The following is a 26,336-nucleotide window of genomic DNA, read 5'->3' as shown; positions in this document are numbered from 1 at the left end:
TTGCATTTTGTTGAGACGATGTGTGAAATGGAATTATAACTTCTGCTATAGAGAGAAATGACTCTAAGATATCCTTTGAAGTTCTTAACAGCATATTGTAAAAAGCAGTAGTTAAGTAATACTTAGGGATTCACAAAGGACAAAAACACAGAGTGCAGTCTTTCCCTAGAAGTAAAGGAAATAACAAAACAAGTCTTCATTATAACCGTGTGTATTAATAACCATCGATCTGCTTCTGTTCTAGGATCTCAAGAGAGTTCTTCAAAGAAATGTTGTGGCTTATGTTAGCCTCCATAATCCAGTCAGAGGCAACTCAACTTTACATCCTATTGCATCTCCTTCTCTTCAGCAACTGACAGCAGAGGTTAGAAATATTTTATTTCATGTATGGTTTATGAGGTTACACAGATAATCCCCTATATATTGGTTGATTTTAAATAATTACAAATGTAGGTTTTTCTGTTTAAGTATTTTAACTTTGCAAATACACATGAACTGTTTTTACTAAATAAGCAGGTTAAACTTTGTCTTAGAAAAAATTACAAGGTGTATTAAGAGGTCAGAAAGGATAATTTACTTCAGCTGTTCGTTATACCAGGTCTCACCACACTTGCATGCCCTTCAGCTTTTACACCTTTTTGAAGCTTTGAAGTAGCATATTCTATAATGGTTACAAGAAATCAGATTTTTCCTTTCCTAATCTGAACTGTCCAGACTGTTTCTCAACATGCGTTTAAACCTGTATATTTACCAGATGTAAAGTGACATTCAGGGGAGAGTATTACCCTTACTATAATAAATACTGTCTAAAGTATGTATGTCAGGTTCACAGCTCACACCTTTGCAATGTGTCTACAGTCAGGATATTCCATAGTTCTGCTCATGTGAGTGCATGTAGGCTTAAAACTAATGATGTTATTACTGTTTCTGAGTTTTCAATGTATTTATTAATACTTAAGATGAAGTGGAAATAGCGTAAGGTACATACTACATGATGAAAACAGTTTAAAATAGAGTGCATGAAATGGATTTAAATTTGACTTTCATAAAGTATGCGTTTTAGAGTTTTTTTCCATAAATTTACCAAGCTAATATTCATTAGGCTATTCTGATGTTTCTTTGACTTGCCTCTGAAACATCTGGTACTAAACACTGCTTAAAGTATCATCTTGAATTAAATGGAGCTTAAGACTGATCTTGCTTGACATTTTCTGTCCAACTAAGTTAGTAAAACGATATTGGTCAAATTGCTTCTTACCAATATTTTAAGCACTTCTGTACAGTGATTAGATGATAATTTCCTCATGGAAAGGATCTGGTTTATTCTGTGTAAGTATTGTGAAAAGTGCAATGCAAAATCATTTCTTTTCAGGGAAGAAAAAAAAGATTTTTATTTGTGGAAAAGTATTTATAACGTTATATATGTGTGTCTCCAGGTGTACTGGATATGTAAGTTACAATCTTAGTACACATTTTAGCTACTGTGTTTGCAAAAAATACTCTTCTCACAGGTGGCTAGCCTTTTGCTAGCCTATAATTTCCGCAATCCTGACTCCAAGAAAACAGGTATTTGCCATTTTACAGGAATAAATATATTACATTAGCTCCTTGACCTACTTGTTTTATTCTAATTTTGTTTCTTTGAATTCAGAATACAATCCATGATGATGATTTGAAAATTATAAACTGTCTGGAGCTGTGCAGGAGAGAATTTCTTTATAATTTATCTGTCTATCACTTTATTAAGATTTGATTCTTTTTTTCTAATAAAGACGATAGTGAGTGCATTAAAGCCATGCCCTCTATTCTGAAAAGAAAGGAAAGGAAATCTCTTTTCCGTTTCCACTTTAATTCTGTGGTGCATTTGGATGTGATGTTTGAATATTTTATAAATATTGTAATGGCATTTGTGTACTATCCAGAAGTGCGGACACAGCATCTCTTCGGAGTCCTACTTTGTACCAGTGAATTGGTTAGTGTTTAGTCAAACATGACCAGAGCTTCATTTTTTATTTCTGGTAAACACACTCCATCTTATCTCTGATTCTTTAATGGGTAAGGCTGTGTTGTTAGGATATATCTGTTCTGCATGTTTACCCTGAAGCTCCATTTAATAAGGACAAAATGCATGCAAGGTAATCTGTATACTTTTGTTGTTTGTAGGCTAATATTATTTGTAATTAATGCAACTGTCATACTGTTTGTGACATTGAAAAGATTTATGTGAATTATTGCTTCCAAATGCTGGCTAGAATTCTGAATTCATGTCAAATATTGTGATAGTGATGGAACAGCCCAGCAAAGATCCTCATTTGTTCCCGTGGGTACTCACAGTTGGATCAAATAAAGAATACTGATATTACTTCCAGCACTTGCCAAGAAGACAATGTAATTATAGATTTATTTCAAAATTCTGATTGTCATAAGATGTGCAAATGTCATAAGATTTGTCTTTTTGGAGGACATATCATCATGAAGGAAGTCCATCCATTTACATGAGATTCTTGTTAAAGATGCAAGTTGTAAAGAAATGCTTAAAAAGTCCAGAAAGAAACAAATATCATTCTAATTTGTATTTAGTAATTCATCACAACAGTAATTCTCTGTACATAAGCGTATTAGAACAGAAATGCAGATGAAACACGAATGTAGAATTAACAATATCAATCTGTTTTAAAATGAAAAGGGAAAATAGACCATCTTGTTTGGTTAGATAGAAATCTTCTGTAATTTTTGGATTTGTGGAAGATACCTCAGTGTACCTTTGGATTCTGTGGTAAAACTCATGCTTCCACTTTCAGGCCAGCTTGCATAGTTTCTCCTATTCCTTAACAGTATTACTAGTATTGCAACACAGTTTTGATAATCAAGATTTTTAATGAAAGTGTGGGCACTCCATCTTAGTATAATAAAGGGAGAATGCAGTCCTAGGGATAATTACTACTTGCTACAAAAGCCTACAAATATAAGTACTAGAATTCAAGGGAAAACAATGAAAAACAGTAGCTTGTCCTGTGAAAGAAAGCTGGAGTGAAAATTGCATTAAATGCAGAGTACTCAGTGAATGCGACAAGGACCATATCTTCAGAAAACTGTGTGGAAATAGCAAACTGACAGGCAAATGCATACAAGAGTGTTTATTCTCTGTGTTATCTGCATATGGCTTTTCTAAAACCCAATTTTGGACACTTCACAAGCTTTCTAATCACTGCAGGTTTGAAAACACTTTCTCTTTTTATGTCTGCAAATTTGTAGGAAAAGTAAGGAAGACATTTTAGCTGAAATGTCGTTTGTATGAATATTACAGACTTACCAATAAAAAGAGAAGTAAGGAACCCGATAAGTCAGGTACTACGTGAGATCCAGTGGTCAGTTAGAGAGTAGAGTAAGTGATTGCATAATTAACAGAAACGGTGACTTCTTAAATATACTTTATGTAAAGGGATTACATCTTTATTTTAGTGGTGGGTTTTAAAAGGGAGCTACATAATCAGTCTTCAAATAATAATTTTATGTGCCTTTCACTGGGATTCTAGTTGAAACACCAAATTACATGAAGAAGCTAATTTAAATATTTGGATTAATTAAGCAAAGAGGAATTCAAACAATTCTGAGACCTTGACATATTTAATCCAAATCTTTTTTATATGACTATGCTAATTAGTGTCCACATTAACAAGAGGGAAATTCTGCCAAGTTATATTTTTGCCTACTATTATTTTCTGTGGAAAATGATTGTCAATTCACTTGCTCAGTGAATCACCATTTGTTGGCAGTATGTCATTGGTAAATTAGGTTTGTTTTTTGCTGGCATTCATTCTCTGTAAATAAGGCCATTAATGATTTTTTTCTATAATTAACATTTCACAAGTAAAAATTTATTATGAAACATATTTATTTCTATTTACTTTTAACTGATTATATGACCATGGCTGATCAGACTCCAGATCTGCTGTTATTTGTGCACCCAACAAAATTTACTGCTCCTTGAGCCATTTAATGCTACAGAATTAAGTAATTTCTATATCAGAAATTTAAAAATGTCTGTCGGACACACACAGCAAATCTAGTTGTTGCGTATGTGTCATTTCACCCACCATGACTTTTTGAACTCATAACAAGCTAGCTTTGATCAGTGCTTGGTCATTCGGTTATACATTAGGTGGAATTGTATTCCAAATAAACTTCAGTAACAAAGTTGAATGGTTTAGAAATCACCTTATGATTATGTTGATTATTATGTTTAGGTTACACACCGCGGGATTTTTTAGCACCTAGGGGCCTTTATATCTTAACTTTGAAAATTTGTCACTTAAAGCATCTGTTTAAGATGTCTTTAAGTGTTGGTGCACTTACATTTCTTATATGTAAAAACAAAACACTGTTCCTTTTAAGGCTATTAATTGAATTTCTGTGTCTATTCTGTTGGCATAACTATATAATAAGTATCTAAAACTTGGGAGAAGAATTTTAAAAACTAAAAGGTGTAGTGTCAGTCACCCAAAGGGGAAAAAAAAATATTAAAAGGTTAAGAGATTAGGCATCTTTGTAGGCGTCCTTGAGGAATGCTTCAGAAGAGTTTGTGATGGCCAAACCTTGCATGCAAAATAAAATAACGGTGGCAATTAGTGATTCAAAATTGTGGAAGAAGTGGAAAAAAACATTCCATATCCATCTACAGGTGCCATAGCTTTAATTATCATAAGCTTCAATTTGAATGATTGTAGGGAATCCTCTTTTATTGCTTTTTCATGCTCTATTCATCTGTTTGCTTAACTGCCAAAACTTTCTGGTGGTTGTGTCCTGTCCACTGTGGAAAAAAAATACTAAATAGGGCTAGAATGGAGTTTTTCAGGACACTTCATGATTGGAATTACCACAAAATTTCAGAACTAATTTCAAGCCAGTCAAACTATATGCAAAAAGTCTCTCTATCCAAATCATTCACAAGGTTTTAATCTGTAACACACATTTAATCACATTTTCATTTAACAAGACAAAGAAACATAATTCCCATAATATTGCTTCTCCTGTCTTTAAATGCATACATAATTTTACTTCACTGAATACAACAGGGAAAAAATGTACAGTATATTTTTCTTTAAAATGAGAATACTCACGTTTTTCATTGGAAAGATTTTTCTTTTAAAAAGCTGAACATCAGGTTCTAAGTTATTGCTATTGATTTTTTTATAGGCTTTTGAGCTGTCCTAGATAATTTTTGTTTTTCATGTTTAAATGGGAAAAAATATTTATTAAAAATAATAAAAAAAACTCTTGGTTTGTGTGAATAGAGATATAGCTAGTCTTCCTGCTGTTTCATTGTGATGGTAAAGGAAAGAATGCTCTACATTATGTCTAACCAGAATTATTAGGATTACCTACTAACTTTGATTAATCCAGTTAGACTCTGGAATTCAAAAATATGTCCAAACATTTGTTGAAAAGTTAATGTTAATTTATCCATGTTTTCTACCACTAATAGTTATTTAACAAATATCTGTTCTGAAATTCAGTAATACTTGAATAGCTTTTAAAGCTTCTCTCATGAAAAGGATGTCAAATATATTTTTTAAAATCCTTTAAGTGTAACATGTTCTTAATTCATACTTTTCTAACAAATTAAGGAGTTTGAAACTCAGTTGAAAAGTAGACATTTAAGCTACTAAGCTGCATACTAAAAGTTAATAAACAATACTGGAATTTTTGTTCTTTCAAAGGGGCACTAAGGTGAGTGGAAAATCTTTTTTAAGAAGTACAAGTCATTTTAACTCTGAAATTGTAAAGCTGTAGTTTACCAAGTAATAATTTAAGAACAAAACCGAAGGTAATGTTATATAGAAGAGACTGGACATGGAAGCTAGTGTATATGAACTCCATGGTAATATCACATTTTTAAGTATCTGTCTTTCATACCAAAAAATCTAATTTGATCTTAGATTCATTATTTTAGAAAAGGTTGCCTTGTATGATACGTTTTATTGTTTGCATTGTGTCCTGCATTTGGTCTGCTTTGTGTAATGAGTAGATTTTTATATAAAACAAACAGCAGTAGTTATTTACAGTTGTCACTCACAACATTTAATTAAATCCAAACACCACAAAAGTATCATAAATCATATTTATATAATACCTTCAAGTATGGTTATGAAACGCTTGCGTAGCTGAAATGGCTATGAACATTCAGAAGTGATGGTGCTTTGGAACCAATTACATTGTTGTAGGTACTTCAGGGCTCCGGGGAATTTTTGGGGAAAAAAAAATCATGTAGAGTCATTTTCTCCCTGTAAATTAATTGGATTATTGCTGTAAATTAAACAGAGATGACCAGGTTTTTTGGTTTGGTTTGGTTTGGTTTGTTGTTTTTTTTTTTTGGTTTGTTGGTTTTTATTCTTTCTCTAAAAGACTTGAGGATTTTATTTTACTGATTCCAAACATAACAAGTGATTAGGTAAGATGTATATCCAAATGAATACATAAAGCACCTTTGATGTTGTAAAACAAAACTGATAAGGATTTCAAGCAATCACCTGATCAAAAGCCTTGTATATCTACAGAAATAAATCTTAGTGATGTGTGTCAACTTCCAGGCTACAGTATCCTACAACTTTCTCAGATGATCTGTGCCTGTTGTCTAAGAAATTAATATTTGGAACATTCTTTTTCTGTATATTGAAGTCATCACAGTTGGAAATTAATCTTTCTTTTCCCTTTTTTTCTACTAGCAATCTTTACTCTTTTTGCAATAACCTTCTTACATACTGAACACAGTAATCATACCCTCCCTCAGCCTCTAACATTTTAAACAAATGCCATTTACATCTACCACAGAAAACTGTAGGTATATGGTATATAGCTTCAATTAAAGATGGATAGATCCATGGAAGAAAAAAAGCATCAAGGGGGATTAAATGCGAAGATATCACCTTGTGTTTTAAGAATTTAAGAGCTAAAGTTACACAGATGATGGGAGGATGATCAGGGTAAATGTTACCACTTGCTTCCTCTATTCTGCTCTTCCTTACCAATTCAGAATTGGTATCTGTAGGGAGCAGGATGTTGGCCCAGAAGGATCTGGGAGGTGTCATATTTAACCACTAGAACTTTCCTTCATAATGCATTTAAGTATGTTTTTTCGTGGCAGAGTATTTTGTTAATTTGTTTTCAATTTAATTATTAATCCCAAACAATTAAATCCCATGTGATTTTTGGAAGAGGTAGTTCTCATTTCCTATTTTCTATATGTCATTTAGAGCACACAGATTTTCAAAGAGGAGCCAAACACAAGTTTTATGAAATTTTCTGTTTCTTTCCTGCCTTCCATTGTGAAGGGATGCACTGTTGTTAGCTGAGTATCTAAAGGTGTTCAGATTCTCCTGATGGATGGTGCTTGGACGAGTATTTGAAGTAGAAGATTCCAATGCAGACATGGGGTCAGATGAAACAGATTTTGGAGGTAACTTCCATACAGTTCAGTATGCCTAATAACACCGTTTTATTAGGTTATTGAAAACCTCTGCAGATAAATCTATATATAGTAGAAAATAACAATGATCGCTTGGTTTGGTTAAGTAACAATATCTGAATTTTCAGTTTAAGTGTAGTTTTCATTATTCTGCTACATTTTAGAGTAATATATATGAATGAAATAGGTATCTAATGTGTGTAATTAATGTTTGGATTGTATTTTTCAATTCAATTTGGTGATTAGTGCGTGTCATAGGCCTTCTCAGCATGTGGTTTGTATCTCAGTAAATTTCTCATTAAATAAGTAGAACAAGCCTAAAGATATTTCCTCTTTTCCTTCTGTAACCAATTTCCCTTCTTAAGAGTCTCTTAAAAAATATATAATTCTCTTAGGCCTGATGTTCATCTTGAGTGGAGGACTGAGCAACTTCACCTTTGCTTAGCTGACACACTTCCATGAACTATCATGAATGTATCAAATCAATACATTAGCTAGATGAGCTCCTCAATGCAGTAGGTTTTTTTGTTGGTGGTGATGGCAGTGTTTTGTTTTGTTTTGTTTGTTTTTTTATTTGAGCTGGGCTCAAATTTAATGGGCATTTCGAACACAACAGTCAATGGGTCATTTTTTGTGGCTCATCCAGTTTTTAGATAATCTAAAGATATTTTGTCCTTATCTAATAACTATTATTGTCAGTCAACACCAGTTGACTGCAGTGAATACTAGACAGATCTGTAATGATTAAGGATTTCTTTCATTCCCAACTTTTTACTTGCCACTTCATATTATTCTCAAGGTCAGAGAAGAAGAGAGCCATTAGTATCTCAGTCAGGCTCAAGATGAGATAATAGTGCTTCTTATAAATTACTATCCAATCCACTTACTATTTTATTATTATTATTATTATTATTGCTGCTGTTATGATTAGTTGTGATGGGTAGAAGATGAATAAGATAGCCTCAGGAAAACTCCCAACTGATCAAATTCTTTCAGATATTAAAAAAAAAAAAAAAAAAAGGAAAGTGGGTACATAAATCCCTAAAGTTTTTGATTTAAGCAAGAAAATTATACACTTTATACATTGAATATCTGCTTCAAAGAATTGATACATCTTCCTCAAAGTCAGCGTGAATTTTAGTATTTCATCAACTTTTTTTTTTTTCCGAATGTTGCCACTTGAGCAGTTGCTAGTTACCACTGGTCTTCAACTTAGTGGCTTACAGCGAGTGAAAATGGCAGAAAAATGTATGTAGAGAGGAAGTGAGAATCATAAGCCAGAAGAAGAAGAAAAAAGATATTTCACTTTTATTTGTTGTAGTCTTGTATTGATCTTAGAAACAGTATCTTGATTTAATGCCTCTTCACAGCACAGTAGGGTATTTGGAAAATATCTCTGTAACTGAAGCAGCTGACTAGCAAGTGAATCTGGAACCAAAGCATTTTAATAAACTCAACTTGAACCGAGGTCTTGCTTCTATACTGGCAGAATCCTGAGCATCTCTACTCATCCGCTTGTTCTGGAGTTCCCAAAGAAGGCCTGCTGATGCATGAGTGTGATGCTCTAGTATTTAATCCCACTTTTAAAAGAAAGTGGTATATAAATAATAATGTCTATAATTTCTTCTTTCTAGCATCCTGTACTTCCATATCAGAGAAGCACACCTACTATGCAGCCCTACTCCATGCAGATATTGCCTTAGGCCCTGGTGCTTATAGTAAGTAGCGCTGTAGCTTAAGGCAAAATATTCTTATAACTTGACTTAAAGCCTAGCTATGACCTTTTAAAAAGAGATCTGTGGCAGTATTTGAAAGGAATAAAGCTCATACATGACCTTTAATTGGGACAATGTGTTTATGCTCTGCAAAGGACTCACACTGCCTTGAGCTTCAGCGTAAATATTTTGGTCCATATTCTGATTTTCTGCACACTAAGAGAAATTTTATGAGGACTAGTGCAGCTACGCTGATGTAAAAGTGGGATAATATGTGAGAGAGGCATTAGGTTTTTGTGTTAGTACAGAATTCTGGATTTCCAAATGGAGTTGAATATTTTCTCCCAAATACTCTCTGACATAGACCCTTCTTTTTCAAATACATATATATATGTATGTATATATATGTACATATTTATATATTACTTCAGTAAGTATAGTATTTGGTGAATAGCTGCTTAGGTAACTGAATTAAATCCCATTGTTGTTGAGTGAAATACCCTCCAATGATTCTAATTTTGCTGAAGGAGTATGAAGGAAAATGCAGAAATATACAAGGAGTCTCTACATCTTTAATTTAGTCAGACAGCGGAAACTCAGGCCCTAAGATTCTTCTAGAAATTCTGAAAACCTGCTGTGGTAGAGTAAATCATCACGTCACATGTTCTCATGTTGTTCTGGAAGAATTCCACTGTGTGGCTCTTTCAGCAGCCATGCTTTCTTGCAGCAACAGACCCATTAATTCCTTGCTGAATAAATTCTGCCTAGGATATTCCCCTTTTAAATTGCAGAGCCAGCTATATCAATTATATTAGCATGATGATTTCCTTTGGCCCTTAAAAAGTTTGCCTGTATCAACATTTCTAACTGTATGAACTCAGATCTGTATGAGTTTTCCCTTGATGTGTGTTGTTCCTTCCCCCTGTGTTTCCCGCAGAGCCCAAGCCCAACAAGGATCTTTTAGAATTTGATGAAATCCTCATCAGAGTTTTCATCAGTATTATCATTCAAGGTCTGGGACTAGAGCTTGTTAATTAGTCAGAGCTCCCTCTGGATCACTGCTTTTGCATCGTGCATTAATATTTTAAGGCTGTCTTGGGTCTCCTCCATCAGAGTATTTAATTTTAAAACAAATTGATAGCTTGCATACTTTTAGTATCAATGATGTAATAGTTTCAAATGAGTACAAGATCTGGGTCTAATTATATGGCACTTCAAATGTGAAGGGGATTTTCAAAGAAACAGGTAAAGAATGGTGTTAAACTTCATTGACTTTGGTTGGAGATACTTTCTGATTGGTCTTCATAAAGAAGACAGTTGCCAGAGCAGCCCTGTGTTTGAGAAATCCATGAAAACCACGAAACCTGGGGCTTCTACACTGATGGCATATGAAAAGCTCTGAACTTCAGAGTTCTGAGCTTGTGTGACCCTGTGGATAGAACAGAGTATACTCAGAGTCAATCAAGAGGTTATTTTCAACTCCCAGCTCTGCTCCTAACCTGCTTTTTGCTGCTGCACAATTCATTTCACATCTCTGAACCACAGTAAAAGCAGACTGCTTCTCAGAGGTACTGACACATCAATAGTCAGTGGAAGACTCAGGGACTTTTTTTGCCTTTGCAATCCGGGTGTTTGATAACATTACTGGGTTCAGATAGATTCTGGATGTTAAGGTCTGACCACTTTTGGCCTATATAGCCAACTAGGACAGACTGGCTTTTGATTATGTACTATCTTTAGACAGAGTATTGAATTTAAATATCCACAGAGTTCTTGGGAAAGTATTTTTCAATAACAGATAAGTTTATTCATAAACATTTTGCAATCGGGGCAAATAGTCAAATATGTTGGCTATTCAGTCTGCTTTAAGTACTGGTCATTTACTGTAGAGAACTTATATATACACTGCTTATTTTTTATGTAGTCTTCAGACCGACAAGTGCATAGCATTTGTTCTGTGGGTATTAATATGGTGTGTAATTTTAAGTAGGACATACATACTTAATTTCTGAGCTGGTACTTCATGCATTTTTTGCAAGTAGAAATCTCCTTCAAACCAGTAGAGTCAGTTATTTCTTTGTGTGTGAGAGATTTAGCTCCAAAATGTGCTTTTAAATGTACTTTGTGGATAGGACCTCCTTACGAGTTATGTTGTAGTGAACTATGATTAATACCAGATGGAAATCTGTTCGTGCATTGAACTAGGAAATACTGGAAATTAACAGCTGATTTTCTTTGTTTATTTTTAAGCTGTAGTTCAGCTGTAGGCATGCAAGAGGAAGAAGGTCCTAGAAACTATTGATCTAAACAATACTAACACTAATAATACTAAATAATAGTGCAAACTGTGTTAAGAATTTGGTGCTTTGGTTACTTGTCTCTTAAAATGGTAGTCTCAGGTTAATATAATTCTAAAAAAAATTAAAAAATCAACCTCAAGCTGAGTTTTGGGTTAGATTGTACTAAATTTTGTAGCAGCATTTTTCATATTAACTAATAGGAAATAATAAAAATTAGAGGAAACAATATAGGTTTTAAAAAAAAAAAAAAGGTCATTGATTTTTTAAGTTTGCACAACATCTATAATTGGAAGTTATTAAAGAGCTTATGGCATCCTTTAGGGGAACTGAAGAAGGGGAAAGCTGAAGTAATTTTTCTGCAGGGTCTCCAGATCCCGTAAAACAACAGAGCCCAGAGTACCAGAAGTGAATAGTAGTGAAGTGAATGAGCTATATGAACTGAAATATGGAGGCTAAGGATGTTCCAGAAGCTAAAAGTGTGCTAAAGCTGAATCTGCATGACAAAGAAGTAGTAAAATGACATGTATAACTGTAGATCGATTAATAAAGGATAGCATAAGCATCAGAAACTGGAAAATAAATCCATATAGATTTGAATGTGAACTATAAAGCACTATTTTAACATTGAAACAGTACTTTGGAAATGATGGATTATTTAGTCTCTTAGTATCTTTAGATGAAGACTGGCTTTTTTCCTCTATATAATTGTGTTTGGCTTCAGACCCACAAATCTTAAATTACTTCAGAAACAATATTAATAAATACTGCTATGTTCTTACATAGTAAGATTGATTAATATTAAGTACCAACCATACCAACAACCAGTAAAATGAAAATAATGTCCCGAAACTTCCAGTCTATTATTTATACTTTGAAAAGGTTTGTGCATATATGTGTGTGTGTATATATATATATACATGCATGATTTTGTGTCTATGAATAATACTTCTGAGCTTAGGGAAATTGTACAAATCTGTAAAGTTATTTGCATACACAATTACAACGGTGAGGTCAGAGTTGCAAATCGTGTAATATGTAATGCAGAGAAAAGATTTAATAATGAGGAAAAAATAAACTCATGCTTATGTGATTCAATAGCTTTAGTCCATTAATAAATATTGGGTTGTGAAGTAAATCTTTTTCCACACTACTGACTAGAATCTGCACTTCTGAACATTCATGTAGATGCTGTAATGTTTAGTATTCTCAAAAATGTGTATATGTGGCTTTCTTTGTCTTCCTGTCCCGATAAGAGTGAAAAGCTGTAAATTGCATTTTACTTGATGTCAATTTATTTTCGCAATGTGTGCAATGTAAACATTTCCCTCCTATACTGTGCACTCATTGTTTCGGAAAGTTTCGTTTAATTTCTGCAAAAGTAACTTCTGAAGGTAACTGGAGAATTAAAACCTGAAACATAATTTAATCTCTGCTTTTCTTAGATTATGTTGTGTGGTCGTTAGACACTATCAGTTTTCAGTCTTACAGATCTGTACTAAATAAAGCACATTATCAGCCTTTCTGGGATTTGTTTGCTTATGAAAGAGTAGTCATATATCCTTGGAACTTTTTAAACATTTAGCCACAATGAAAAAGCTGTTTGGCTGTAGTGGCACTACAGCTTTCCCTGTCCTAGCCTTTTTCTTCTGCTTTTCTGCCTTTTTTTTTTTTTTTTTTTTTACTATTATTATTTTGCTTAGCACAGAGGCAGTAATACCAAGGATACTTACCCAAAGTGTAAGCAGATAAGAGCTGGAAGAATCCAGTCAGAAAGGCATCGAAGCATCACAACCGATGACAGTTTACAGTGGTCCATTTGTCCCAAATTTTTTTGCACCACTGCTGTAGAAAATAAAATTATATAACATCTCTTGGATCATTTAATTTATCTTGCAGTGGAGCCTGGAGAACAATATTTGTAGTGCTGTCTGACACTTTGGTAAAACTGCTTCATGATGATCTTTCTGAAAAGTACAATTGATACAGATACTTGATATCTTAAGTGCAAGTAGTGTTGCTATTCCATTTGCTCAATTCCTGCTGAAGTCTAGAGGATGTTTTTTCGTATAGAATACGGTGGTAACTTATTGACCTTCATGCTTTGTATGGACTAATGGAAGTGACTTTCTGTTTCAAAGAATGAAAAATATTTTTTTGTGTGTCACTTGAAAGAAAGTGATTTGTTCATGCATAGTTGCTATCAAGAAGTTTAAATGTCAGACCAGAGGTTTCAGGGCAAGGTAGAGCTTTGCCAGCAGTAAACTACTTTGGCTTTATTCCAGCGTTGTGCCATTAGGGGAAATTTGCAATAGTATAACAATGTGGCAATAGAGTTCCTTGGAGGTATTATGTGTGATTTTCTATGTTCTGTTCCTAAAGAGTTTATTCATTTATGTATGTTATAATTGATCTTGCTCTGGTCTTCGATTACAAAGAGGAAAACAGAATTTTTGACCTCAGATTTCTCCTCCATGTTAGGAAACTGACTGTTCCACTTGTACTACCATTTTTAATTCTTTGTGTCCTGTCTTACTTTGCTAATGTGTAGTTATGGCTTTGTCCTGCCTCTTTTTGTATCATTAGAGATATTGGGATATGATTCAGAAGGATTCTTATGTTCCAAATAAGAGTTATGTGATATTGGGGGTAAAGAAGGTGTGTTGGGCAGGGAAGGAAATGTGTGGGATATAGTATGTTCACATGTGTGACAGCTGAATTACATAAATTTTATGAGATCGTATAATTATGTGATCAGCTAAAGGTAAATATAAATGGGTTGAGGCATGGTGGTCTATGAAACATTTTATCCTTAAAAATATAGCTAAAAAAATAAAACAAGTGAAGCCATGATAATCAAGTAAGAAATATAAAAAAGAAGGGATAGGCATGTGGATCTTGATTAGCATAACTCAGTGTGTTAGCATAGGTGAAAGTGTAGTAGATTGACTTTCACTGCAGATCTGTCTTTCTGGATTAGGTTAATGATAAGGCTCAGAAGGATTCCTTTGGTGAACCAATTTGCTCTTTGACAAGTGTTTTGGGAAGAGTTGTGCCGGCAAACATTTTTGGTAGCAATGCAGAGAGTACTGCCTAGATTAGAAAGAAGAAGTGTGACATGTGAATGCTAATAGTTTTGGGAAAGCTGGAAGAGTTACTAACAACTGTGGTGTCTGGACTGCAACTACGCATTAAGTCCAGGAAAGTACTACTTTTTATGTAATTTGATAATTTTAATAATACGATCTTAAGCAGTTTTCTGAATTTTACCATAGAAATATTACTCTGAATATCGAGGCTGAGCCTATGGAAAATGTCTTTGAAATTAGTTCATGTGCTGGAGAACTTGGTTGTGTCTGTGCCAATAGAGAAATACGGGAGGACTATTCTAGTTGGTGCATATAGGTGTCTGGAGTAAGATGATGCTTTGGAGGAACACAGCTATCGTAGCTATATTCTATAATTTCCTAATTACATTTGTTAAACCTTGTAATTCTCTATATTTTTTCAGATACTGAGATACTTGGAACTGTTGATGGTATTCTGAGTGCAGTCTTGCCTCTTATATAATTTATCCTATGTAATTTTAGCTTTAAATATTTGATTGCTCTGAAATTCTCTTATCAAATGGGAACATACCTATTTGATTTTTATCTCCCTTACAAAAGCCATTTAAATTCCTAACAGTCTGTGCTGTTGGCAACAAGTGTATCTGAATTAATAAGGCATATGAATTCAATTCAGGTATAGGAAGGATAAATATAATTCAGTATCATATAAAAAGCACCAAGAATCAGAGAGAGACTGTCAGCAGATAAAGTTAAATGAAGGAAAAGTCCAGTGAAGGAAAATGAATTTAGAGTATATAATTTTTTAGTACCATGCTTTTGTATTTACTACCAGTTTGATGTATACTTGGCATCTAAAATGTTGTTTGTTCCTGTGAGGTCCCATTTATTATAATGACCTTGCACTGATGGCCATATTACAAACAACAAAAAAAGACAATGATATCAAAACATGCAAGTGCAGCTTAACAGAAAAGAAATCATAGAATATCTGAGCTGGAAGGGACCCACAAGGAAAATCGAGTCCAACTCCTGGGTCCCGAAAGGACTGCCCAAAAAATCAGACCCTAGGTCTGAGAGCGTTGCCCAAACCCTTCTTGAGCTCCGGCATTCTCAGTGCTGTGACCACTGCCCTGGGGGGCTTGTTCCAGTGCCCGACCACCTCTGGGTGCAGAACCTTTTCCTAACACCCAGCCCAACCCTCCTCTCTTGCAGCTTCAAGCCATCCCCTTGGATCACCAGAGAGAAAGTCCTGAACAAGCAATAGACTTATGCTTGTCTGATGTTTTGTAGCTGTAAATTACGAATTACAATTATTTTTATTTAAAGTAGTACAATATATAATATTGTATTTAGATGTTTCATGCCAAACATATATACTTCTCTATGCTCTATTTTATAATTGCTGGTATTATAGATTCCCATTTTTTTCTTTTGGAAACTGCCATCAGAAGGCCAAAATCATTCTAAATTTTTTTTTTTTTTTTTTTTTTTTTACTTCGTGTTGCATAGTTAAACTGAATTTTCCTTGGCTCAATGGAAATGTGAATACAGTATCAGAACTGAGTCTTGGCTGATCCTAATTTGATCTGCACTTTCATAAGCATTGTAGTTGTCACTATTTTCAGTTTTGTTCGCTCTCCCCTGGATCAAAAAGGTCTTTTCTGTCACACAGGATACCTGCATGCTTTTTCAAAGAACAATTCTTTTAAAGCTGTGTGGTTTATCTGAGAAGCACTTTATGCTTGTGAAGATTTAATAAGCTCTTCCAACACAGGAAAAAAAAACAGAGTTCTCTTGGAATTTGAAGATGCAGTGCTTTCGTAAGAAAACTCAGAGTGTGTTGTGGCAGAATTTCTAATGGGCTAATGGTGATCCTCTGGCAGCTCTAGTGACCTGTTTGAGAATCACCTGCACTGTGATGGGACTCAGCAGAATAGCAGATGATGTTAAATTCTCTAGAGATATTCTTTGTCCCCAATATCTTTGAATAAATACTGTTTGTTCTTGTGGGATGTTTTTTTTCTTTGTTTTGTTTTGTTTTCGCTGGTGACAGGACAGTCTTCTGAATGCAATGTGAGTGTGTGTTTGTACAAGGAATGTCTCTCATTTTACTGGGACAGTAGTGAGGAATAAATCTATGGATTTTTCCTAGAGGTAGATGCACCTTTTCTGTGACTGATTTTGCAGTTCTAAAGGACGGTTTTGGTAGGAGTTTTCATGTTGCCATTACAAGTTAATTAATCGTGTTCAGATTGTAGATATTTTCAGTAAAACCTCATATTCATAAGCTGGAAGGAGATAATTGCTGAGAAACGAAGGACCTAATATTTTATTTCTTTTTATTAATTATTTTATTCTACACTCAAAATCAATTAAAAGCAGCAGTCTTTAATCGCTATCTCAGAAGATTTCTTGATGTTTTAATCATACCTTATTCTGAACACTTATAGACTAGGTCTAAAGAGTGTTTGGTTTTTCGTTGTTCGTACTTGGCTTTGTTATATAAATATTGACTAAATATGCTATCAAGTAGAGTGAATATCATCAGATGAAGCTGGTTGTATTTGTGTCTCATATAGCATCAAGAAATCAAAGATCGTTGTGAAACTGGATTGTAAGTGCATTTTGAACCTTGCCATTATTGGCAAAAGAGATGTAAAAGACATGCACAAGCGTTGAAATAACTGCTTTCACAATATTACTCTCTGTACTAGATAATTATCCCTTTTTAAATATTTTATTATGTTCCTAAAATGATGTAGGTAATCAGATGATTACAGTATGCAGATAGGCTTATATATCACAGTAGTGATATGGAATATTTAGGTTATTTAAATCACAACTCTTCTCTGTATATAGCATATTAATTATCATCAGCACATTTAGGTTTTCTTCTTCTCATGTAGAGAAACAATAAATGGATATAATTTTGAATTATGCTTATGTACATGCTTGAATTATGACAATTTGACAAGGCAGAATATATAAGATCAATAATCAAAGAGAGAGAGCAAAACAGGACGTTTATAGCCAAAACAGATAATCAAATGGGAGAAAACAGAGTATGTTTGCCATGGAATTAATACAATTCCTAGAAACTCCATGATTTTTTCATTAGATTTCACAGTCAGGGCAAGTGAACCGCTAATAATATTTTTATGAGCTGTCAAACCTTCCTCCTCCAGTGATTCGTTTGTCAGAGTGTAGCAGGCTTTTATGGATGAGAGATGTATACTTGTGAATCTTTTGCTATGCAACTTCTCTGGCCTTTCCAGTCTGTTGATGATGATTGAGCATAACATGTTTACAGTAACTAAGATGCTAATCTGATGCCTTGTAACAAGGAGGATCCCTTTTCTCGTTATCCCCATGGGCTTCCTCCATAAGTTCCATAGTACCTTTTTGGTAACAACTGTCCCATCCCAGATGAGGACACAGAACTACGTCCCTTAGTTTTATCTTCCCCCACAGAATACACTTTGTGTGCGATGGACACTAAAAGAATTGTTTGGTTCTAATTTTGATTTCTGAACTCTTTCTTTCTTAGGTTAGCCATGCGCAGAACAATTAAAACCATTGTTTTTAAGCTCTGTTTGCAGAGGGGTTCGCCTTAATAAAATTACATCAATGGGTTTCAATACTAATCCGGTTTTGAGAAGTGTACTGGGAGAGGGAAAGGCAGTAGCACTTCTGTGGTCTAACACAGTACATCTGTGTGGGTTTTTTTCTGCATTTTTCCGTGGTCTGTGATTAACTTAATAGATTCTGTAGCTATTTTTTAAGGTAATTTTACTTCATCTAACTGTTCTTATCATGCTTCTGCTTCTTAAATGGACTTACCTTGCACCATTTACTAGCACAGGCAGCCATTCAGCTCAAGAAATAGAGATCAATTATTCATGAAAGAAAAGCTTCCTTGCTGAATGAAGATGGGATCACTGACACCTTATAAGAATAATTAGCTATTCTTTATTTGTCCCGTTGAAAACTACTTTGACATTTTAATCAATCTTCAAAAGCAGCTATGGTTTTAACTTCATCTGGAGTCACTTAAAGGAAAGTAGGTGACCAGAACTTGACTGGTGTATGTCTCCAGGTGGAAGGAAGGTGAACTGTGGGAATATCCAGTAATTTTTTATTTTTAATATAGGCTTTTCCTTATACCAGCATCTTAACGTTGCAGCAAAAGGCACTTATGAATGCTTAGCTCTAATCAGTGGTAGAATAAAGTCTGCAGTGAAGTACCACTTTATTATACTTCAGATGTTTCAGGTCTATTTTATAACATTAATACAGATTACATGTATTTTATGGGCCATATGGTACTCTTCATTTTCTCGGATTTGTAATAGGAGCTTGTAACATGATACTGAAAAACAAAATGAACCCAGAGAAATAAAATTATTCAATTACAATTAACACGCGCACCCTTGCATGACATGTACCACTCATCGATTACTGTCTAATCACATGGCTTGCTTTCCTTCCGACCTAAGTGAGGATTGACTGACACACTGGCGACCAGCCTGAGCAACTGTGAGTGATCTGAATAGTGCTATTGTGTGTTTTACTCAAAGACTAACCCGATATTGTAGTTTGCCTGCTTTACAACAGGGAGTTGGTTGTTACAGAGCACGTTGCTGGTAGTTTATTTTAGATGCATTTGTTAAATAGTCCCACCACCTAATTACTCCCATCCCATCTCCTCTTATTCCCATGCCTCCCATCATTCTTCTGCATGCTAAGAGTATCTAATTTTTGCATTGTACTCCTCAATTTCTTTTCTTATACTATATGAAAGGGAGAATGGAAGAACAGAATGGAAGAACAGAACTTAAAACAAGGAAGGATCCATCTCCCCCACCTCCAAAAGCCAACAGTCCCTCAGATCACGACAGCTCTTCCTTGCTTTGGTTTGTTGTTACTTGTAGGATAAATGGCATGCTGTATCGTGGGCTGTTTGTTGTTCTTGCATGAACTCAGTTAATAGCTTGCCTCTTAGTTCAACAACATTTCACTGATGGAAAAGTTTTATTAATTATAGGACATTATTATTCTTTATCTTAAAGTTAATTATATGGGGAAACATTTCATTTGTTTGAAGAATGCAAAACACACTGCATGAACTTTACAGTCATTGTAAAAGACTTGGAGACTGCTGATGTTTTAGAATCTACGTAACAATAAAAATAAATTGAAAAGAGCAGTATCTTGCATGTAAAGCATACTTCCATATTAGTGTAGTGTTAAATATTGTTGAACTAGCTGAACAATATAAATTATTATCAGAACAGCGAAAGTTGAACAAAGCAGTTAAACTCTTAAGATACCAGCACTATTGATTTGAACATTATTGTTATAAAAATATAAATCCTATACCGTGAAGGGTGGTGATTTAAAAATGAAAAAGTGCTGTATCTCACTGTATTTTTAACCAAAGCTTTAAACATTTCGTATATAAAATTTCATACATTAAAATTATTTCATTGTTGCTGTACCGAGGAAAAAAAGTAACAGATTACTTCTGAATAGTTGAAATGGAACGTAGTAAAGTGTTTTCTGATGGGCAAAATGCTGGCTAAAAATCAGGCTTGGGTTTCTGAAAAAGGAAAGTGTCTCTCTTTTCTGTATTCTAGCAGACATGAGGGTTGGTGTATATTTAGAAATAACTGATTCTACTGTAATTTCCCCCTCTTAGAAACAATAAATAAAGAGAAACAATATAATAATATTCCATTAATTGTGAAATGTTATTCATTGTGTGAAACCTTTTCTGCTCTTCAGTGACATTTTATATCTTCTCAGACACGTGAATCCCATTATTGCTCATATAGATTCGTGTCTATAAGCAGTCTGCTAAAGTTTCTAATTTCTCTCACAGAGACAAGCTCCACTTATGACTGCCCCAGTAGCTATTGAAGTGAGTGGAAACTTTCCCTTTAACTGTTACGTGATTTTACACTGTATTTGTGTTTTATCTGAAATTGAATACTGCCAAGATGCATGTTAAATTATAATTAAAATGTCTGAAAATATCATATGCAAGATAGTTATGAAAGAAAGAGGGACTAATTTTTTTTTCCAGTTCCTTTATGTGACATGCTGATCATATTAAGAGAATCTGAATTTGAGCCAAGATCTTTACAAGACAAAAGAAATATCGCTGGTATCTGATTTCTATAATATGTCCAGAATGTTGGAACAAAAGTTTTTCTTCCAAGCGTACCATTTCAGAGATGATTTCCACAATATAACAAATATTTTTTTTGTTTCTAGTAATTCTAGTGTTATTATGAAAAATGTGAATTTGTATAGCGAAACTGGAAAACAGGAATGGCTTGCATTCAAGTAGGGTAAATGCATTAGCAATTTAATAAATGATAAATGGATGACCTTATCTTCCTGTAGTAGGTCATAACTGATTGAAGATGCAGGGGGAGAAGATCCAGTGAAGGTAAAGGTAAAATATTTACCTAATGTAAATGTAATGCTATCTTATGCAAACATAATAAAATCTGAAAGCAGTGCAAACTGTCTGACCTGTACGTTAGAAAACTGAGCCCTTTCATGTATGTCACTTGCTTATAGGGCGTTGAGTCTTTTCTGCTCTCATGTTGAATTCTTTTTGCCCAACTGTTTTATTGGGCTCAATTTGGTCATTTAGCTTTTTGATTTCCTTCAGTAGGTAACTCCATATTTTTTTAATTATTTCATATTTTCCTATTTAACCCAAAGCTGCATTTCACATCATTCAGTATACTTTTAAACATTAAAGAAAGAACAGACTACTCATCATTTATGAAACTTGACCAGTATGAGAAAATTAGCATATATTCTAATCTACACTGTAGAGTAGTACACTTTGATACTTCAGCATCTGATCATTCCTGAAAGGAGCAATCATAAGAACGGATCCTTTGTTCAAATGTATGTGTAAAATTATATACATATCTTTATGTATGTATGTGTGCTGTACAGTATCTTTGACTTGGATATAATGTAGAAGATAATATGTGGTTATTTGAAACAGCTTTTGAAATGAGTATGCACTTTGGGCTTCTGTTTCTGTTGCATCTTCAGTATTTCAAATACAAGGTCACTGACTTTATTGGGACTGTTTGGATAGTGAGTGGGTTTGTATGTCTTTGAACAGCCACAATGATGTTAAATGACTTCTCAATGCATTTGAAAAATCAAGAGCAGTTTAAAGGGGGAGCTGAGTAAAACACAGGAATAGAAGTTATTAAGGTGATGGGTTCAAGTTGAAAATCTTTTAAATAATCTATTAATTTAAATATTAAAAAAATCTCCCCTGCTCAAAAAAAACCTTACGCTTTTGACTGCAATGTTTTAAAAAACAAGAATTACAAATGACACCTAAGATTAATGCTACACAAATGTTTAACTTTATTATTTTTTTTCTTTTAATGGCATGGAGAGACAGGATTTTGGCTGTGTAAATCATGTTGCTCCATGGATATTCTCAAAGGGAATACTGTTCACTAGAGGTGGGCTGTACATACAGGAGGAATCTCTTGTTTCTACTTTGACTGTAATGTTGGTCTTTTTGGATGGCCTTTGCACAACTGTGAGTGTGTGTAAGAAGGATGGGAGCAGAAACATTTAACAAAACAAGAGTGGTATAGCCACCTTTGAAAAATACTTATGAAATGAAAGTTATCTCTTGAAGATGGTTTAAAGTACTTTGAATGAGAATCTGCAGACCATAGTGGATTATAATGCTTTTGTCATAGCACTGAAGTGAAACTGTGAAGTAATTATGCTAATTTAGATATGTAAAACTATGAGGGTTTACCTCTTCATAACTTTTAGAACGTTTTCATGTTAAATCCAGGAACTTTAATACACAGAATGTGCTATATTTTACTATTAAAGGGGAACTAATCTTGCCGTTTTCTTATAGTAAGCTGGTAGGTAGTAATTTAGCAGGCAGGTCTGAGGATCTCTATAAACTGTTAGCTAAATGCAAATAATCTTTAGTCCTTCAACCTAACATTCTTGAAAATCAACCTAGATAGCTTATTTCCTATAATAGATCTTGAAGGCTTTTGTACCTACTGTTTATTAAATGTTTAATTACGTGATGTATTTGAAAGCTACATTAGTATGTTGCTCTCATACTTGGGGTTATTTTCCCGTTTTCACCCTATATTTATTGAAGTTCTGTTGCTAAGATTTCATCTTAAAATAGTTCCGTGAATGAAATACAAACATATCACTGACTAGAATTTTTTAAAGCAATTACTTAGAAAATGTGTGTTTATGTATTTTTAGTCTTTTCATTGTTTTTTCTTAACCCCTGGTCTGTAATTGCAGCAAATACTTTACATTACTAGCATTTAATAGAACACGGATGTCTTGAATATCATGATCTGATTCATCTTTCTGCTGTTTCAGAACGTGCTATTAACTGAAAAAAAAAAAAAAAAAGTGTAGTAGCCATCAAAGTTCTCAGAGCATACTTTCAAAAGGCACCTCTAATCTCCTGCCCAGTATGGGAAATTTCACATGCCTCCCAAAGCCTTCTTCTCTTCCTCCTCTTACCATTTCAATTAGACATGACTTTTTGTTGTCCTTTGAAAGTCTCAGACATATTGCAGCATATTCTGCATTCTGTGTTTATGTCCTATACCAAACACTGCAGTATATATCAGCAGAGAATGATAGATTTGTAGACTCACTCTCACTACTAAGTATGACTCAGCTGATAACCTGCTTGCGTCAGTGTAAGTTCCAGGCTATTTTTAAAATACTTTGAGTAAAAGGGTGCTGCATCCATATATTAGTATGAGTTGTTATGAGTCTGGTTGCAAATAAATAGAATTTTTATTTGTGTTTGTTTTTCAGAGTCAGAGCTTCAACTGTGTGGAAAAGGCTAAGTGTCCAAGATCTAATGTGAGTTCCGTGCAGATGCAGGGAGATTCAGATTATTTCATCAACCATCTTGGAGTACCTGCCACGCAGTTTTCTTATGAGGACATCAACAAATCAGAGGTAGTTACAAATAAAAATTAACAATCTGAAAATAGTTACACAGAGTGATTAAATATGGATTCCTTGTTGTTTATGTTATCAATTGTATTGATTATTACCTGTCCCTCAACACATGGGCTCATTGTCTCATATAACAGAATCATAGAATGGTTTAGGTTGGAAGGGACTCCTAAGGATCATCTAATTGCAACCCCACTGCTATGGGCAAAGACACCACCCACTAGATCAGGTTGCTCAAAGCCCCTCTGAAACTCAATTGTAAAATATTTCATGTTAGAGAACCAAAACAAGCTGCTTTAAAATTGTATTTATTTTAAACAAGAACTCTATTTCTCTGAAAAATAGGGCCTACAGTACTATGTACTATGAGGCACATTTAATCGAAATCTGTAAAACGCTTTTCGTAATCAAAGTGATAAAGCCACTGCACTCTTACTTGAAAAGTTTAACTTCTTTTGCCAGTTTAGCTTTTCTTTACCTTACTATTTTTCACACATTTGCATAACAGAGCAATGCTACCACCTCGATGAAAGGCTTTAAAGCCTAAACATGGGAAGGACTCTAAAAGAGCAGGGTATTCAACTAGTAAACATTTTGTTTAAATGTGCAAATGTTTCAACTTTTCAAACAGTTTTGGAATTTCATCCATGAACTTTTCAAATAATTTTTTGGAATATAAATGTCATAACAGTGAGTTAACATAGAAAATATAGCTTTATTCAGCAGTATAGGTTAGCTGTACTACTAAGACAGAGCAACATAAATTTCTTGGGGATCTGAGGGCTTTTTGCCCAATGCTATTTTAACTGCACCAAAGGCATCCACTCTTATGGAAAATACATAATTTAAAATATAAGCTGTTTACACAGCTGTTAGTTATAGAGATAGTGATTTCAGGCTGCATATGCCAAGAAGGGCTATGTGCACTGGGGTGTATTTTGGTAAAGGCTGCTTCCGCCTGCTTATAATATCAGTTGTTTAAGCCTACTGTTCTCTTACATGTGTTATTTGTGAAGGAAGAGAGGCAAATTCCAGAGAATCACTGAAACTCTGAGGCAAAATGAAGTATTTTCTAATCATACTGCTTTAGTAGCATCATCAAATGTGGACAGGAGAAGACAGATCCTCCTGTGCCATCCCTTACTTGGGATGGAGACACATGGAGAGAGGATACGTAGCCTTCCATACTGTTGTAACTGCTGAGTGAGCTCACTGTTTCAAAGAACTTTCTGCAGATTTACTTAAAACAGATCAACATTAATTTTATATCTTTAAAATATACCTGCAAAAGAAGATATGGCACAGCTTTTGCAGTAGCATGTCACTGTGTCCCTAGCCTTCTCCAGAAAGTTGATCGGCATAAATCTTTCATTTCATTTTTGCACTGCACTTATATTAATATAACATCAGTATCAACAGTATCATGTGGAAAATTTTGTGGATTTTGCTCTCCCTAGCCATGATTTTACCTATTAGAGAGGCCATCAGAATTTCAGTTGTTTATGCATACCTTCTCTTTTAACCTTCTTCTGCTTCTCATTTCGCTCTCCAATTTCTTTGTTCTGCTTTGTTGTTCTTTTTATGTGAGTATCACCCTGTATCATTTTCCCTATTCTTGGTGGAGTACCTTAAAAATAGAGTTTGCTGTGATAGATTCAACATTTTAATCTGATAGCCACACTTACCCTTTTTCCATCGTGAAAGGGGACAGAAGAAAGAAATTTCTAAAAGGTCTATATTTGGAAGTATAAAAGTGGAGTTCTTTGCTAAAGAGGGGAAAAACAACCCAGCAGTTGCGAGTTAATTCATTTTGATTGTATCCTAGCAGTTTATAGCTTAGTTGCTGAAGAACTACAACATAAGTAAATCACAGGGCCTGAGAAAAATCACCTTGCTATGACTGCCTAATGTTTGGCTACAAGAGAAAATATAATCTGGATTTGCTGACGTTTTAGAGATCTGATTGTTTCCTGAACGTTGTAAATTAAACGACAGCAGGCTGTTCAGCATTTTGAAGCCCTTCTGATCACTTGCAAATGTAAGCTGACAAAGGAACTTTTTTCCTATTTTGATGGAGCTATTTTGAGCTCTTTTTCATGATGTAAATGTACTGCTACTATCCCATTTCTGTGGCATTGTAGTCTACAGTTTTCATGAGGCATCCAATTCTTTTAATTAGAGCTAGATGATTTTCTGTGTTATCTGCATATTATTCATCTTCCTCAGCACATTCCACTACTTAATGATTTCTGTTTGATAACACAGAATTTAAATCCCTTCTGCAATAATGTGACAGGTTGCATGAATGGTAGCATTATCATTTTGAGAAAACGAGTTAGTGCACAAATAAAGCAAAACAAACAAAAACAGAAAACAAAACCGTAAAAATCCCCAAACCTCTGTGTTGTTTTTTTGTTTTTGTTATTTATTGATGGGCACATATTTAGCATGAAATATTTTATGATAGCTCTCCCAGTTCAGGTATGCAGGGCTTACAGAACATTTACTTTTACACCTAGACCATAAAAGTTGTTTTCCGTATCTTCAGTCAAACTTAAGTACAGGCATGAACGATAAAAATTACCTGTCACATTATTCACAGGCTAGACCAGGAGAGTGTAATACCATGGACCACTAAGCTAATTTAGAAGAAAAATGAAAAGAAGTCTCTTTATAGAAGGCATTTGTATGTAATATATGTAGAAGAGTTTAGAATTTTGACAGTTTGAGATGGTATCCTCTTTAGAGAGAATGCATAATGATTTTTATTTCT

At 34.2% G+C, this 26,336-nt stretch overlaps 1 protein-coding gene across 13 annotated transcripts in view; it reads left to right on the top strand.

The window, feature by feature from the left end:
* The window catches only part of NAALADL2 (N-acetylated alpha-linked acidic dipeptidase like 2), a 439,850-nt gene that overhangs the window by 334,447 nt on the left and 79,067 nt on the right, over positions 1 to 26,336 (top strand). For all 13 annotated transcript variants that reach the window (XR_010833438.1, XM_067001999.1, XM_067001993.1 and 10 more), the window contains 2 exons: positions 245 to 364; positions 23,417 to 23,563. Coding sequence is in view for 12 of the 13 variants with exons in the window: in XM_067001999.1 (XP_066858100.1) it covers positions 245 to 364; positions 23,417 to 23,563 (267 nt within the window). In the remaining variant the exon portion in view is untranslated. The remainder of the gene's footprint in view (positions 1 to 244; positions 365 to 23,416; positions 23,564 to 26,336) is intronic.

Source organism: Anser cygnoides, chromosome 9 (assembly GCF_040182565.1).
Source record: "Anser cygnoides isolate HZ-2024a breed goose chromosome 9, Taihu_goose_T2T_genome, whole genome shotgun sequence".
NCBI lineage: Eukaryota > Metazoa > Chordata > Aves > Anseriformes > Anatidae > Anser > Anser cygnoides.
This window is presented reverse-complemented; position numbering and strand designations above follow the sequence as displayed.